At 59.6% G+C, this 16,837-nt stretch overlaps 3 protein-coding genes across 14 annotated transcripts in view; 2 read left to right on the top strand and 1 right to left on the bottom strand.

The window, feature by feature from the left end:
• Window positions 1–1,689: 1,689 nt before the first annotated feature.
• Window positions 1,690–4,778, top strand: HGH1 (HGH1 homolog). The gene is given in 7 exon segments (XM_047725032.1): window positions 1,690–1,870; window positions 1,873–2,503; window positions 2,576–2,676; window positions 2,787–2,885; window positions 3,073–3,164; window positions 3,244–3,366; window positions 3,448–4,778. Coding segments are annotated over 7 exon segments (1,371 nt in total). The 5' UTR covers window positions 1,690–1,722; the 3' UTR covers window positions 3,625–4,778.
• A 151-nt stretch (window positions 4,779–4,929) lies between these two features.
• LOC125097463 (testis-specific serine/threonine-protein kinase 5-like) lies at window positions 4,930–10,003 on the bottom strand. Its single transcript, XM_047725047.1, is given in 10 exon segments — window positions 4,930–5,211; window positions 5,291–5,434; window positions 6,031–6,146; window positions 6,204–6,240; window positions 6,243–6,314; window positions 6,832–6,887; window positions 6,982–7,184; window positions 7,349–7,456; window positions 7,794–9,156; window positions 9,990–10,003. Coding segments are annotated over 9 exon segments (1,179 nt in total). The 5' UTR covers window positions 7,998–9,156; window positions 9,990–10,003; the 3' UTR covers window positions 4,930–4,972.
• A 1,099-nt stretch (window positions 10,004–11,102) lies between these two features.
• MROH1 (maestro heat like repeat family member 1) overlaps window positions 11,103–16,837 on the top strand; it is a 61,892-nt gene continuing 56,157 nt past the window's right edge. For 5 of the 12 annotated variants that reach the window (XM_047724992.1, XM_047724993.1, XM_047724994.1 and 2 more), the window contains exon 1: window positions 11,140–11,307. The gene's annotated coding sequence lies outside the window, so the exon portion shown is untranslated. Of the gene's footprint in view, window positions 11,308–11,464; window positions 11,649–16,837 lie in introns of those variants that run through there. The other 7 variants (XM_047724996.1, XM_047724997.1, XM_047724990.1 and 4 more) reach the window with 6 other exon arrangements.

Raw genomic sequence — 16,837 nt, 5'->3', positions numbered from 1 at the left:
TCCATAGTATTTCTTTTTTTTAAAGATTTGAGAGAGAACAGGAGCAGGGGGAGGAGCAGAGGCAGAGGGAAAACCAGGCTCCCACTGACCAGGCAGCCAAGGGTCTCCATCCCAGGACCCTGAGATCATGACCGGAGTTGAAGGCAGATGCTTCACTTACTGAGCAGCCCAGGCTCCCCCCTCCTTGGTGTTCCTGCCAATCTGAATCTAATCATGAGGCAACCAGACAAGTACAAGTTGAGCAACACGTTACAAAGGAGCTGGTCGGTGTCCTGCAAGCATCAAGGGCATGAAAGTCAAGACTGGAGTGTAGCTCTCAGTTGAAGGAGACTGAAAACTTTGCTGAAAGGTCATTATTGGGATAACTGGGGTAACTTGGGAATTTGAAGTGTCTGGGTCAGAGGTATGTGGAAGTTCTTGTTGAGACGTTTTCAATTCTTATGGGCAGCAACTGCATGTCCGAACATGTGGTTTCCTTGGAGAGGTGGGCATTTCCTCAGACTTGTCTATTGTCTTCCTCAGTTCCGGGCAAGGGGCTTTCACACAAGGTTCGGCTGGCAGTGAGCCTATGAAGTGCTGGTCGGTCTCACCTGGGGGCAAATCCTGACTCCTGGACCTTATTACCCACTGACTTCAGGGGCATGCTGTTCCCTCTCAATGGCTCTCCCAGCCATCACTGTCCCTACAGGCTTTGTTCTAGCCCTTAGAGTGAAACAAAGATAATATCAACCTACTAAGGGGCTTATAACCTATGCAGAAGTACATAACATGACCCATGAGGCAAGGAATAGATGAAGGAAAAATCTTATATTAGAAAAGGTCTCAAATCAATGATCTCAGCCTTTACCTTAAAGAAACCAGAAAAAGAACAGCACATTAAACCCACAATAAGCAGGAGAAAGGAAATAGTAAGGTCGATGTGGACATTCATTAAATCAGAAAAGAAAATAGAGAAAATGTATGAGTCCAACATGATTCTTTAGTGAGATCAACACAATGGACAAATCGACAAGAGTGAGAAGTCACAAGCCGTCAGCATCAGGGAGCACAAGCGACACTACTACAGACGCTACAGACGTTAAAGGATAGGGCAAGATTATGAACCACCTCATGCCAATGAATTTGACACTTCAGATTAAATGAACCAATTCCTTGAAAAACACAAACTACCAAAAGTCACTCAAGAAGAAAGCGGCAACCTGAATAGCGAAGTGTCTATTAAAGGATTTGTGGTCGAAAGATCTTTCTAGAAAGAAAATTTCAGGCGCAGATGGCTTCACTGGGTGGTCGACCAACCACTCAATGAAGAAATGCTAGTTTCACAAAGTCCTCCCGAAAACGGAAGAAGAGGGAACGCTTCCCCAATCCTTCTGAGGCCAGTACTACCCCGATAAGAAAACCAGGGCTTTATATGAAAACTACAGACCCGGATGCAAAAATTCTAAACAAAATGTTAGCAAACCGAGTACAACAACGTATTAAAATGTAAGCATTCTCACTACCAGACGGAGGTTGCTCCGGAAACACAGGCTGCCCTAACCTTAGAAAGTCCATTAAAGTAACTTATGACGTGACTCTTCCAGCGACGGAACTCTCTCCCCCAGGGGCTGGCCGGCCCGGGGACCAAGGTCACACCGGGGATTCCCGTCCGCTTCGGTCCGCGCGCCAGCCCCGCCCCCCCCGCGGCTCCCGCCCCCGCTGTGGCTGGGCTCCTGGACCACAATGCCCCGGGCTTCGGCGTGGCCCCGCCTCCACACGCCGACCCCGCCCCGCGCGCACAGTCGGCAGCCTCTGATTGGCAGCTGCGGCTTCCGCTCCCCTGATGGGCGGGTTCTCGGGGCCGGCGGCGGCGCGGGTGATCCGCAGGCACCACAGGCATGGGGGAGGCCCGGACTCGCACCGGAGCGTCGGCTGATGGGCTAGCTCCCGCAGGGTCGCCGATGCCGGAGGCCGGCGTGGAGGCGGAGGTGGCGAAGCTGCTGCTCTTCCTGGCGCCCGCGGCGCGGGCGGACCTGCAGGCGGAGGCGGTGCGGCACGTGCTGGCGCTGACCGGCTCCGGGCCTGGTCGGGCGCTGCTGGCCGGCCAGGCGGCGCTGCTGCGGGCGCTGGTCGAGCTGGCGGCGGCCCCGGCCCCGGCCCCGGCCCGCGACGCCGCTCGTGCGCTCGTCAACCTGGCTGCAGAGCCCGGCCTGCACGATCCGCTCCTGGAGGCCGAGCCCGCGCTGCCTGCCCGCCTGCTGGGCCGCGCGTTGGACCCAGAGTGGCCCTGGGCCGAGGAGGCGGCCGCCGTGCTGGCCAACCTCAGCCGCGAGCCGGCGCCGTGTGACGCGCTGATGGCCGCGCTGGCGGCTGAGGAGCCGGGGGGGCCGGGCCTGGAGCGGCTGGTGCACGCGCTGTGCACGCCCGACTACAATCCCCGGGCGCCCCTGCATTACCTGGGGCCAGTGCTCTCCAACCTCAGCCAGCGTCCCGCGGCGCGGGCGTTCCTGCTGGACCGCGAGAGGTGAAGCCCGGGGCGCCCGCGGGGAGGGGGTGCAAGTGAACGGGGACGGCACTGAGTGGTCCCTCCCCCCAGGTGTGTGGTCCAGCGGCTGCTGCCCCTTGCCCAATTCCCAGACTCATCGGTGCGCAGGGGCGGGGTGGTGGGGACTCTCCGAAACTGCTGCTTCGAGCATCGTAAGTGGTGATGGGGGTGGAGGGGTTGCGGTTGGGGGGTGGGCTGGGGCAAAGAGACCACTTTGGACCCCTCCCCTCCAGACTGGCTCCCGTTTCTGTCTTCCCTTCAGGACACCACGAGTGGTTGCTTGGGCCCCAGGTGGACATTCTCCCCTTCTTGCTGCTGCCCTTGGCTGGGCCTGAGGACTTCTCTGAGGAGGAGATGGAGCGTGAGTGGCTTTGGTGGAGCCTCAGGGGTGGCTGGGCGTGGGGAGGCCCCTTGAGGGCAGGCAGGTGCACAGATCAGGACCCTTCCTGAAACCTTCAGGCGGGGAGATGCTGAACACAGGTGGGACTTACAAAGGCAGGGTCCAGCTGCCCAGTGCAGACAGCAGCAACTCCCACACCCACCTCTAGGGCTGCCAGTGGACCTGCAGTACCTGCCCCCAGACAAGCAGCGGGAGCCCGATGCTGACATCCGCAAGATGCTGGTGGAGGCCGTCATGCTGGTGAGCAGGGGTCCTGTGCCAGTGCCACTCCCCAGTATCCCCACACCTCAACCTCTGCATGCTCTCTGCCGTGTTGCAGCTGACAGCCACGGCCGCTGGGCGCCAGCAGGTGAGGCGCCAGGGAGCCTACCTGATCCTGCGTGAGCTACACAGCTGGGAGCCAGAGCCCGACGTGCAGGGGGCTTGTGAGAGACTCATTCAGGTGGGAGCAGTGTGTGTGGAGAACAGGTATGGATGTCTGTGGGGGGGCGGCCAGCTGCTCACCTCCTTCCCCTGCCGGCAGGTGCTCATTGGGGATGAGCCAGAGCCGGGCATGGAAAACCTGCTGGAGGTACAGGTGCCTGAGGATGTGGAGAGGCGGCTGCAGCAGCTGGACCACCAGGAGCGGGAGCAGCACATCTGGGGGCAGCCAGAGGAGCCGGCCGCGAAACCACAAGCAGAGGGGGCTACACCCACCTGAGGCCCTGGCTCCCCACCCCCACCCCCAGCTCCAGGCCCACCTTGGCCAGCCTATCCGTCCAGGCCTTCCAGACCAGGCCTTCCTGCAGCCACCTGCAGGCCTCTGGGTCTCCTTTCTCAGAGCACTGTTCCCTGCTGAAAGGCGTAGCTACACTTAGGCGCAGGGTGGGGTGTCTGGGATGAATGCGCAGTAAACGTGGGGTGTCAGGGCGCTTCATGCCCCGTTGCTTCCTGCAACACAGGTTGTTCAGACCAGCACTGGCCAGCCCGAGCTAGTCAGGCTCTGTGACTCTCAGGCACTTCCAGGAGATAGCCGACGGGGCTGGGCAGAAACCAGTACAAGCCTGAGCAACCCCTGAGGGCACTACAGAGGTCTGGGCAGCCAGGTATAAGCAGGGCCCTTTGCTGCCAGTCCCACACCGCACCTTCCACTCTGGGGTCCTTAGCTAGCCCTGCCTGAGATCCAGCCTCAGAGGACTGACGTCTTGTGACTGTCACCAGCCTCAGCCTGTTCTGGGATCTCCTAGGCTGCTGCCCCTGATTTGTCCTTGGAGCACTTGCTGGGTGCTGTCTGCCTCCTCTCCACCATCCTGCTCCGCCTGTGTCCCGAGACTGCCCTCAGCCCCTTGCTAGATTGTCCAGCCCAGAACTGATGTGACAAGCTACATCTGCACTAACTACGCTCTAGCGGTGGTCACTTTCCTTGAGTTGCATAGCCCCTTGCCTCCCCAGTGCGCCTGCAGCCTCGCTCTTTGCCCAGCCATTTTCCTTAGCACCCTCTGTCTCCTTGGAGCCCCAGTGGGTCCAAGAAACTTGTTTTCCCCCAGCTCCTTGTGTGGGCTCCTGTGTTCTGCAGCTGCCAAGCCTGGTAGGCTGTCCACATGGCCCTCCCTGTGCCCTGCTCCCTTCCTGCCACCGTCTCCGGGGTAGGACTCCTTTGTACTCTGGCACAGGAGTGCAGCCTGACGCCCTGACTGTTCCAGCACCCTCTCTCCATGTGCCCTCAGTCCTGTCATTGCCTCCAGAGCTGGAGGTCCACTTCCATTCCTCCCATCAAGCCTGGGTGCATCCCGGAAACGAGGGGTGTCCTTCCTCTCTGGTACCCCCTGTATTTGTCTCCTCCTCCTGATTAAAGCTGTGCCGTGGAGGCGTGTGGATTCGTGTTCTCCCCGGCTGGGGAGTGCTACCGGCTTCCCCGTGGCTGGCTGCCCCTTCCTGCACTGACAAGCGAGCATCCCCTCCGTAAAATAAATGCTTTATCTGGCCTCGCCTGGGCCTACCCATCCTCGGGTGCCCAGGCAGTGCTCAGGCGTGGTCCTGACGGCAAACGTGGATCTCAGGGATAGTGGCTACCCGGAGGCGCCCACCCCCAGGCTTGCTACCGCCGTGCTCCGGAGCTCCCGCTGGGCAGATCCTGCACCTCTTGGGACTCCCTCTGGGGGCTCAGGCGTCAGGCCAGAAGCATTCCCACGGTGAGTCCCCCCGTGGTGGGGGCGCCGGAGCTGCAGGAGTGGCCTTGGACGCTCTGAGTCTCTGCCAGGCTCCGTGGGATGCGGGGTTGTGGGCAGCTGTGGCTTGGCTGGCTTCACTGCAACCGACAGCCATAGGGAATCAGAAGGGGCGTTGAGCGGCAAAGTCCCCGCCCGCCCTGCTGGGGCCCCGCCCACCTGGCGACGAGCAGAGCATGGTGCGGAAGAGCGCATGCGTGGCGGACAGCACCCCCCCCCCCCCCCAGTGGGCGGCCACCTGGTGCAGGTCCAGGCGTGCGCGCGGCCTTAGCTGTAGCAGGCCCCGGATCAGGTCCTGGCACTCTGGGCAAGGGCTCGCAGCTGAGGCCTCCCACTGGCCACTCTCTTGCCCGTGCCCATGACTGTCAGTAGTGCTGGGTAGTTTGGGGGACGTATCCCGTGCAGTCACCCGAACGCGTGCAGGGAGTCCGTGCTTCTCCAATCATGAGATGGAGGCACCGAGAGAGAAGGAGGTGTACCCTGGGACGGTGCAGAGCTCAGAGTCCCCGGGACTGTTGCTTTCCAGACAAGGAGACTGAGTCTGTGCCACCCCCAGCCCCGCTGCCCTCTCACCTCTATGCTGCCGTCCATTTACCAGCCCGGACTGGGGGTGGGATGCCAGCTCAGCCCCCATGCCCCCGCCACTCCCCTCACTGGGGATAATGACCGGTCTCTGGACCCAGTCTCTCCCTAAGATTTTATTTGAGAGAGAGAGCATGAGCAGGAGGAGGGGCAGCGGGAGAAGCAGGCCCCCCACTGAGCAGGGAGCCCAATGCAGGACTCAATCCCAGGACCCCAGGATCGTGACCTGAGCCAAACACAGCGAGGGAGCTCCTCAGGCGCCCCTGGACCCAGATCTTTCTTGCCAGGACTTGGGGGGGACCCGCGCTCTGGCTCACCTGGGGACACGCCCGGCCCGAAGGCGGGGCCTTGGCGCATGAGGTGCAGCATGTGGTGTGGCTGATGCTCCTTGAAGGGCAGCTTCCCGGCCACCATGGCATAGAGGATGACACCCCTGGCCTGCACCCCTCCTGCCCTCCCACGGTCCTGCCTGTGCCAGGGGGCCACTCACAGGCTCCACAGGTCAGCCTGCTCCCCATTGTACTTGCCGCGTAAGCCACAGAGCCGCAGAAGGTGCTCAGCAGTGAGTCCTTGAGGCCCGAGCAGTTGTCGAAGCCAAAGTCTGTGGGGACGCGTGGTGCCGGGGGTGGGGGGCAGGAGGGGAAGGGACATTGGGCTCAGGAGAGGGGGCTGTGGGGCAGATGCAGAGTGGGTGCGTGTCCCAAGCACAGGTGGGGGCCAGCGTGGGGCTGGGCCTCCTGGGAGGGTCAAAGGTCAAGCCAGGTTGGGGTCAAGTCTGAAGCGGGGGGTGCCTGGGCGGCTCAGTCACCTGAGCAGCCCACTCTTGGTTTCGGCTCAGGTCACGATCTCAGGGTCCTGGGATAGAGCCCGGGGTCTGCATCCGGCTTCATGCTCAGCCCGGAGCCTGCTTCAGGATTCGCCCTCTCTCGTTCTTTCAAATAAATAAACGGGTCTTTAAAGCCACAAAAATTGAAAAAAGCCTGAAGCAGTTGAGAGTAGAGGCTGGAGTCCTAGCCGGTACAGCGGCTGAGCGTGGGCGGGCTTCCCAGAGAAGCTGAAGGCTGGGGCCGTGAGTCAGGGTGGGTTAGGGCAGAGGTGGGGCCGGGCCACAGGCTCACCGGTCAGCTTTAGGAGGCCCTGGTCGTCCAGCAGGATGTTCTCACACTTGAGATCCCTGCGTAGGGAAGGGGAAGCAGGGCTGGTCCTGGGCTCATTGGGCCTCTCCATGCGGGGGTCGGGGGGGACAGGTGGTGAGGGCACCCCCTCACCTGTGCACGATGCCAGAGCTGTGGCAGTGGGCCACGGCACTGACCAGCTGCCAGAACAGCCCACAGGCCTCCTCCTCTTCCAGCCCTGGGCGGCAGCGGTGGCCCGACACGGCATTGATGTGCTCCAGCAAGTCCCTGCGGGCCGCCAACTCCAGCACCAAGTAGGAGCGCTGGCTGTTGTGGTCGGTCTCATAGAGCTGCACCTGCCAGAGCCCGTCCCCAGCCTGCCATCACCCAAGGAGGGCTTGTCCAGGGCACTGGAGCAGGGGCTCAAGATGGGGCTGGGCCCCAAGCATCAGGGTCCCTGGTGGGAAAGGGGGTGCTCTTGGACAGGATGGGCACGGGCCGTGTCGGGGTCTCTGCCTACCACATTCAGGTGCCTGTAGGTAGCATTGAGGGATGATATCTCAGGGGGGAAGAACTTCTGGGAGAACTCCATGGGGGCCTCAGCCGTGGAGATGATCTTGATAGCCACCTGCAGGGGCAGAGGGTGGCCCTTGTGTGTAGGCCACAGCCCCCGAAAGGGGATGTGAACAAGCCCCATGTCCTTTGTGCACACTGCTGAGCTTGACTGGGGCGAGGCTGGGAAGCAGAATCCCTGGGGGTCTAGAGAGACCTTCCCCTTCCCTCCTGGCTCTGATATGCTCCAGGGGTTCTGGAGCTGGGAGTGGCCAGCTTGCAGGTCCTTGGGAGGACACCAGAGCAGGAGGGAGCTGGCACAGCAGGGAGGTGCCTCAGTGGGGCATGGGGCATGGGGACCACTGGGGTTAGCCTGCTGTCTGCACCCATGGGAGGATATGGGCCTGCCTCACCATGGCATGGTGTTTGCCTCCCAGGTCAGAGGCCAGCTTGGGGTTGTGCTGCATGCGCTCATGTGTGGCGTAGGCCAGGTAGACTTTGGAGAAGGCCCCAGAGCCAATCTTCCTGGAAGAGAGCAGGTAGCCGTTGTCCCTGCATTCGCGCACCGGCTCCATGAAGTTTTGCTGGTCCAGCTTTCGCGGGGAACTGCCCTTCATGAAGGGCGGGGTGCCACGGGAGGGGGCGGGGCCTTGGGTGGGAGGAGCAGGGGGCGGGGCAGAGGCCTGACCGGGATCAGAAGGGCTAGGGCAACAGGGCCGGAGGAGGCTGCTGGGCCCTGGGCCCCTCGAGGCTGCACCCCCGTTTCTGAAGTCTTTCTGGGACTGGGGCAGAGGCAGGGGAGTGACCAGGGCTGAGAGCTCGGAGTGGGAAGCGAACGCAGCCGTGGACTGGTGTGGGTCGAGGCAGGCTCTGGGAAAGCAGGGGCAGATTCCAGAACGGAGGTTCTAGAGCTGCTCTTGCATTGTGCCCTCAAAGAAGGGTGTTCTGTCCCCCAGGGCCTGCCTTCTCTGAGAACGTCTTGCTGGAACTATCCTCATCTTGCATGGGGCCTGCTCCTTGTGGGGTGAGAATCCCCACGGCAGTGTGAGGCCTTATGTGACTAGTCACAAAAGACCCTTCAAGAAGCGTGTGGAGAGGGTGGGCGAGGGAAGGTAAGCAGGGCTTCTAAGTATACAAAGAAGGGGAAAGGAAACCCAGCGTGCGCTGGTGCGTGCCCCTCTTCCTTTGCGAGGGTAGTGTGGAGGCCGCCAGGTCCGCTGACCCTGGTCTTACCCCCAGAGCTCTCCTCAGACTTGACGGCCCATCTCCAAGGCAAGCAAGGGTCTCCAGTCTGGGCTCTAGGAGAGGAAAGCCAACACGACCCCTGACTTCTGGCCTGCAGAGCCTTCTGGGGGCACTGTTGCCACAGGGAGTAGCAGACGACGTTAATGAGCATCTACTGTGTGGCCGACACGGTGCTAAGCCGCTCGGAGTGGCCACACCCCCTCAGTCCCTGCCTCCCGTCTACAGACCACACCTGACACAGCCATCCTGCAGTAGGCGTTCTCATCCACCATCGCAAACCACAGCCAAGTTCTACAGGTGAGAATTTGGCCCATCGAAGTGCACATATGTGGTCTCTCCGCTCTGAGCTAGCTGGCTTGGTGGCTGCTGGTCTGCTGTCATGCAGGTGTCCTGGGAGGGCCTGGCTCTTGGTGGAGGCTTGTGATTGTCTGTGGCCCTGGCTTGTTCCCTGTGGGGATCTGCAGTGGTCATGGTGTGCCTGTGACCGTGAAGGCCTGGGAATGGTCTGGTAGGACAGATGTTCTCCTAGTCCTGCTAGGTGAGAGGAGGATGAGCTGCTTTAGAGCAAGGTTTGTGTCATGTGTTCCCTTGCTCACCTACTGCCCTTGCTAGTCAAACTGCCTGGGATATAGAAAATATGGACAGACTTTCTGCGTTGCTGATGTGCAGGTTGGGGAGGAGAAACCTCTGGATTTCAAGCAGAGGGGTTATTACTCAGGTGTTAGGGGGCTGGCGCAGTGAAAGGGAAGATGGTGTGGGTCCAGCCAGAGGTGTGTGTGTCTCCGCACTGCTACTGGGGAGCCTGGGAACCGTGTTGGCTGTCACCTTCCTAGCTCCCACCAGTGCCAGAACAGAACAGGAAGCCACTGAGAATCGTGTGGAGACAGGCAGGACGTCGAACGGTCACCAGCTCTGTGCACCCTCCCTTTGCAGAGTCTTTCATGCCCTCCTCCTTCACTGCGCTCTTGGTCACCCACCCATTATGAGACGCACTGAGCCCCATCATGTGCGGGGCTTGGTGCGGAGCACTTGGAAGCAAATCACAGACATGGGCCTTTCTCTCCTAGAGCTCAGACGGAGACGGGCCTCAATAGTGTAATAAAATGACAGCTGTGGTGTTTGGTGGAGTGGTTTGTGCCCTTGGGGAGTGACGTCTGGCTAAGGCTGGGGACGGGACAGAGCCAGCAGGGCTGCTGCGCACTGGCCATGTCCGGAGGCAGGGCTTGGGGCAGGAAAGTGAATCCTTCAGATGGGACCTTTGAAAAGGCCCGCCTCCTGCCCTAGCAACTTCTGCTTTCTATGTGGGGGTCGGGGGTGGTTGGGCTCTTCCGGAGGGAGCAGGCCCCATCGGCAGAACATCTCACCGTCAGCCTTCTGTCCCTGTCTTCTGAGCTCCATCCCTGCAACAGAAAAGGGCTGATCCCCTTCCCTCGTGGGGAAGGGAATGTCCCTCCCTGCACTGCGCAGCTTCCACTGCTCCAGTGTGTGCCCCAGGGCCCCACGCTGCACCCTCAGGCCATCAGCCACAGCTCGCTGCAAGTTGAAGACGCGGGCTAGGCCTGGGCGTAAGGCTGCCAACCACTTCCTTCTCAGAGGGCCCTTCTCGCTTCCTGAGCTGTGGCGATGCCCCGCCTTTTTCTCCGTCTGCAAACGTGCCTAGATGACTTCAGCCTGCGAGGCTGTGCCCGTGCCGTGCCTTGTGCAGATCGCAGCCCCCCGCCAGCTGCTTCCCTCGGAGTCCAATCCTCCTGATCCTCCTGGGTCCCCCGGCGGCGCCACTTGGCAGCGCTTCGCGTGTCTTACTGTTGCCTGTTCCGCGCCCTCTGCAGCGCCCCGGCTCATCCCGACCCCCGGTCGGCCCACGGAACTCTGCTTTCTCGGGGGTCGGCGGCCGCAGGGTCTCCGGGGGTTGGCCGGGAGCGCCGCATGTGCGTTCCTGCGTGAGCGGTAGCGGAGCGGGAGAGGGCCCGCGTGTGTCCAGGTCGGGCCCACCGGGCGTGTGTCCCTGGACAGGCGCGTGTTTGCGAGGGGCCTGGCTCTGAGCGCAGGGGCGCGCCGAGCCCGCGAGGCCGATGCGTTTCTGCCGTGCGGCGCGGAGTGCGCGCGCCCGCGCCTCCGCCAGGTCAGGGTCGGAGGCGGACAAGAGCAGAGAGGCGGAAAGGGCCGGGAGCCGCGCGAGGAAGCGGGACATGCACGCCCCGCGCCTGCGCACTGACCGGACGCGTTCCTTACGGCCAGCGGGAGGCCGCGCTCGCGCGCAACGGTCGGGAGTCGAGGTCTCCAGAAGGCCGGGGGGCGGGGCCGAGCGTGAGGCGGAGTTTGCGCACTCCCGCTCGCAGGGGCCCGGTGGGCGGGGTGGAGAGCGGGAGAGCGAGAGAGGGACGCGTCTCTGGCCAATGAGCGCAGAGATCGCCTGGGGGCGGGGCCGGGCTGCCGCGCGCCGGGCCGCGGTTGGCGGAGGGTGGCGGGGGCGGGCTCGACCTAGCCCGCCACTCCGGGCGGGGCAGGCTGGGAGGGCGGTGCCCGGGCCGGGGCGGCAGCTCCTCAGGTAAAGCGGCGCCCGGGGACCGGCGGCGCTCGCTGGGAGAGGCGTCCGTCGGGGGAGCCGCGGCCGGAGAGTCTGGGGTCCGCGCCGTCGGCCGGGGCCTCGTGGGAAGCCGAGTCGGGAGGCGCGTCCCCAAGGTCAGCGGGCGAGCGCGAGGAGGGTCCTGGGCGTCGCGGGGCCGAGCCCGCCCCCCGGCCGGGGCCCAGGTGCGCCCGGCGCGGCCGAGGAGCCGGCGCCGCAGCCCGGAAGAGGCCCGGGAGCCGGCCGCGCCCCTTCTGCCCCACGCCGGCGCGGGGTGCGGGGGCCTGAGGCGCGTCCCGGGCACGGCGGACTGTCCTCCAGGGGAAGCAGAACCTGAACTCGGCGAGGCCCCTTCTCGTTCGCCGCGGGCGTCGGGGGAGGCGGTCCGGCGCAGGGACTGGTGTGTCCGGACGCCGCGAGACTGCGGGGCGCAGCGGCCAGGTCGTGAAGCCGGCAGGTCAGGGTGAGGGCCAGGTGGTGCTGGGCCAGGCCGGCCCGCGGCCCCCGGCTGCGAGGCCCGAGTGCCGGGGCTCCCGGCTTCCTGCAGCGCCGGCACGACTGCAGTGCAGCGCCAGGGCCCGAGGACAGGGCGCTGTTCCCGACCGCACGCTTGCAGACCTTCGCTTTGCCAGCCCGGTGGAGGGGGGCGCGGGGCTGGTCGGCTCGAGAGCCGTGAAGTGAGTCAGAGGGGTGGGGTGGGGGCCGCGGGTCTGGTGGGGGAACCGGAGGACTGGCCTTGCCTGGGGACGTGGCTGCAGTGGCTGGCTGCTGCGGGGAGCAGGTGGGGTTGGGGTGGAGGCTGGCTCTGCGGGCACAGTCTTGGAGGCAGGGACCACTTCTGAAAGGGATGGTGGTGGGGGGTGGAGAAGAGGGTCAGGTGTGGGGAGGGAGACGGAGGAGCAGGAGCGTGATGCTGGTTCCTGACCCGACCGCTGAGCGTGATGATGCAGGAAAAGAGGCAGGTGTGTTGGGGGCCAGGGAGAGGTCGGGTGAAGAAGGCGAGGTGAGCATTGGAGCTGTTGGGTTTGAGGGGTCCAGATGGAGATACCCAGCGGGCACTGGGCCCCGGGAGACCCACATGGGAGTTGTCAGTTGTGGGACCCTCCAGCAGTGGCTTGATCGTGACGCGGCTACACCTCACGCCTGTAGTTCTGGCGCCCAAGGGGTCTGGGGGTGCTGCTGTCAGCAGGGTCTTTACTTCCAGGCCTCAGGCTGTCGTGGTTCAAGTGAGCAGGTGTCTCTGGTCTCTCTGTGGTGTCGGAGTGGAATGACTGAGTTGAGCTCCCTTGGTTACCTTGAAACCAGTGTTCAGGCTGCCCTGCCTTGCTGGGACCTGCGTCTCGCTGTTTCTCACTGCCCAGGGCTGGTTGCTGCCTCCCGAGGGACAGCCGTAGATCAGAGGTGGAAACTGGGGGGCTCGTGCCTGCTTGCGTTCCCCGCTAGTCCCATGTGCAGACACGGTGTCTGCACTCAGGCCAGGGTCCGCTGAGGCCCAGGTAAGCGGTCCGGTCACAGCGAGCGTGTGACCAGCCGCTGCAGACCTCGCGAGCCTCTTCCGTGGGCTGAATCATTCAGTCTCCTTGAGGTATGTCCCAGAAAGCCCCTGTGGCTCTTGTGGGCGCCTGGCCAGTGCTCAGGGCATACTGGCCCTGGAGTTAGGAGGACTGGGATTTCTTCACTGAGCTGGAGGGCCACGTGGCTCTGGGGGTTTCCGTGTGAACCCAGTGACCCAGCTTGGGACGGCTTGGGTTGAGAAATAGTGTTCCTGAGGGACGGTGAGCAATGAACTGTTGAACTGTCTTCCCTAGATCCTCAGCCCAGATTCTTGTTGGTGACTCTGGAAGTGGATTCTTCTCTGGTCCTGTGCCAGAAGAGAGGGTCCTGGGGCCTGCTGCAGGGCTGGGTCATTCCCGTGACCCCACACGGTGGCCTGACCCGTAGGCGCGTGGCTTCCTCTGGGCAGTGGTGTCTGTGGCCTCCTCACCTCCTCCTCACCTCCTCCTGACCCACCTTGGGCTTGGAGCAGTTGGCCCAGCACCTCTGTTAGCCTCTGCCATGTCGCGTGGCAGCCATGATACACGTGGGTGTCCTTCAAGCCAAGGGCTTGGACTCTGCGGGCTCAGATGGCGCCAGGTCGGCTTCCTACATGTGGTGGAACGCCTGTCCAGGTGAATGAGGAAGAAGCTGCTGCTGCACTCGGCTACGATGTGTAGGATGCAGGGAGGGAGGCCCTCCTCGACCATGCCTTTGACCTGTGCTGGTCTGCGCCACAGCACGGGCGGAGAGTGGAGCCTGTGGGAGCCGGTCCTGGGCGAGTCCTGCTGTGCCAGTAGCTAGCCACTAACGAGCAGTGGGTTCCTCTCCAACCTGCTGGGCTCTGTGTACTAAACCAGACGGAGCCTCTGAGGTGCTGGCCGGGCAATCGTGCTCGGCACACGCTTCCTGCAAGACACAGGGCGCCTTCGGGGCCCAGAGCCTTCCTTGTCCCTGCACCCTCTTCCCCCACGGGGCGTTTGTCATGGTTTGCCTCCAGCGACCTACTCACGTTGGTTTGTCTCTGCAGAGAGCAGTCTGTGCTGTCTCAGCGTGTCCCGCGTCACACACAGGTCACCTGACTTGCGGCGGTGGTGCGGACAGGACGTCTCCCCCTGGCCTTGTTTGGCCGCGCGCTCTTCACTTTCCCACCGGGCGGTCGAGCTCTAGACTCTACAAGCTCCGGTCCCTGCCACGCTCCCATGCTTGCACTTGTGTGACGGTTTCAAAACGGGGGGGATCCCGTCGCGGGTGTGACTGTTTGGGCCTGCGGCAGGTGCCCCACAGGCTCTGCTGGCCCTCACCCCCAGGACGACCGCCGCTGCCCGCCGGGCTTGCCGTGTGCCAGGCTCCCGCCGTGCAACCTCTTGCGTGTGTGACGAGTGATTTGTGCTACTTTGTCGCTTACTGACCTTCTGCTCTGGCGGTCGGACCAGGTGTGTGAGCACGTACGGTTGTGCGCAGAGGTGTAACTGTGCACACGGTTGTCAAATTTTATGTATCTTTTGACTCAGAAACTTGACCTTTTTTTTTTTTTTAAAGATTTTATTTATTTATTTGACAGAGATCACAAGCAGGCAGAGAGAGAGAGCGAGAGGAGGAAGCAGGCTCCCCACTGAGCAGAGAGCCCGATGCGGGGCTCGATGCCAGGACCCTGAGATCATGACCTGAGCCGAAGGCAGTGGCTTAACCCACTGAGCCACTCAGGCGCCCTTGACCTTTTTTTTTGATAGTCAAACTGAACAGTGTTCGTTAACGTGTCTGGGTTTTTGTGTCTGGAGTAGCACGTCCTTTCCTACTTTAAGACTATAGAAGGTTTACATGTGCTTCCTATTTGGACTTTAACATTTCATCTTTCTTTTTTTTTTTTTTAAGATTTTATTTATTATTTGACAGACAGAGCACAAGCACAAGTAGGCAGAGAGGCAGGCAGAGAGAGAGGGGGGGGAAGCAGGCTCCCCGCTGAGCAGAGAGCCCGATGCGGGGCTTGATCCCAGGACCCTGAGATCATGACCTGAACTGAAGGCAGAGGCTTTAACCCACGGAGCCATTCAGGCGCCCCATATTTCATCTTTCCATTTAACTCTTATGTTAATAAGAGTTCGTGTTGGGATAAGGAGAGGCGTGGGGAGGCTAGTGTTTTCCCTGAGTGTTTAATTTGCTGTTTCAACACTATTGATTAATCGGTCTGTATGATTTAAAACTCTGTCTTTCTTGCGTAATGTTTTCTTCCTTACTGGTGTTCATTTCTGGAATTTTTATATAGTTCCATTGATTTAATACACTTTAACATAATATAGGACAAATCCTCCTCTTCATATACTTTTAAAAAATTTAACTGGCTGTTCTTCTTTTTTTTTTTTTTTTAAAGGTTTATTTATTTATTTGACACACAGAGAGAGATCACAAGTAGGCAGAGAGAGAGAGGAGGAAGCAGGCTCCCTGCTGAGCAGACAGCCCGATACGGGACTTGATCCCAGGACCCTGAGATCATGACCTGAGCAGGAGGCAGAGGCTTAACCCACTGAGCCCCCCAGGCGCCCTTTTTTTTTTTTAATTGGCTATTCTTGTACATTAATTCTTCTATATGAATTTTGGACCATTTCATCAAATACCCTCCAATATCCTGTCTCATATATTTGTAGATTCAGGAAAATTGAGCTCTATAATATTGAGTTATATGGGAGAAGTTTGATTCTATTCCTTCCATGAACAGTTTTTGTTTTTTTTAAAGATTTTATTTATTTTAGAGAGAGTGAGTGAGTAAGTGGGGTGGGAGGAGGGGCAGAGGGTGAGAATCTTAGAGCGGACTCCCCGCTGAGCTTGGAGCTTGATCCCAGAACCCATGAGACCATGACCTGAGCCAAAACCAAAGTTGGACACTCAACTGACTGAGCCACCCAAAACCGGGCAAAAGACCCCATCAAAAAGGAGAATTTCAGACCAATACCCTGATGGATGCGGATGCCAAGATTCTCAAGAAGATCCTAGCTAGTAGGATCCAACAGTACATTAAAGGGGTTATCTATCATGACCAGGTGGGATTTGTCCCTGGGATGCAAGGGTGGTTTAATATTGCAAATCAATCGATGTTATAGAACCCATAAATAAAAACAAGAACCGCATGGTCCTCTCAATTGATGCAGAAAAAGCATTCGACAAAGTACAGCATCCGTTCCTAATTAAAACTCTCCAGAGTATAGGGATAGAGGGAACATTCCTCAACTTCATAACATCCATCTATGAAAAACCCACAGTGAATATCATTCTCAAAGGGGAAAAGGTGAGAGCCTTCCCACTGAGATCAGGAACACAAGGGTGCCCACTCTTGCCAGTGTTGTTGCACATAGTACTAGAAGTCCTGGCAACAGCAGTCAGACAACAAAGAGAAATATAAGGTACTCAAATTGGCAAAGAGGAAGTCAAATGCTCTCTCTTTGCAGATGACATGATACTCTATGTGGAAAACCCATGAGACTCCACGCCCAAACTACTAGAACTCATACAGCCGTTCAGTAATATGGCAGGATACGAAATCAATGTACAGAAATCAGCTGCTTTCTTATACACTAACAATGAAACTGTAGAAAGAGAAATTAGAGAATCGATTCCCTTTACAGTAGCACCAAGAATGACAAAATACCTTGGAATAAACCTAACCAAAGAGGTAAAGGATCTGTACTCGAGGAACTACAGAACACTCATGAAAGAAACTGAAGACACAAAAAGATGGAAGACCATTCCATGCTCTTGGATCGGAAGAATAAACATTGTTAAGATGTCTATACTGCCCAGAGCTATCTACACTTTCAATGCCATCCTGATCAAAATACCAATGGCATTTTTCAAAATGCTGGAACAAACAATCCTAAAATTTGTATGGAACCGGCAAAGACCCTGAATCACCAAGGAAATGTTAAAAAAGAAAAACAAAATTGGTGGCATCATGTTGCCTGATTTCAAGCTGTATTACAAAGCTGTAATCACCAAGACAGCAAGGTACCGGCACAAAAACAGATACATAGACCAGTGGAACAGAGAGCCCAGATATGAACCCTCAACTCTGTGGTCAAATAATCTTTGACAAAGCAGGAAAAAATATCCAATGGAAGA

This window comes from Lutra lutra, chromosome 4 (genome assembly GCF_902655055.1).
Source record: "Lutra lutra chromosome 4, mLutLut1.2, whole genome shotgun sequence".
NCBI lineage: Eukaryota > Metazoa > Chordata > Mammalia > Carnivora > Mustelidae > Lutra > Lutra lutra.
Note: the sequence above shows the minus strand (reverse complement) of the source record. Positions and strands in the feature narration are given on the sequence as shown.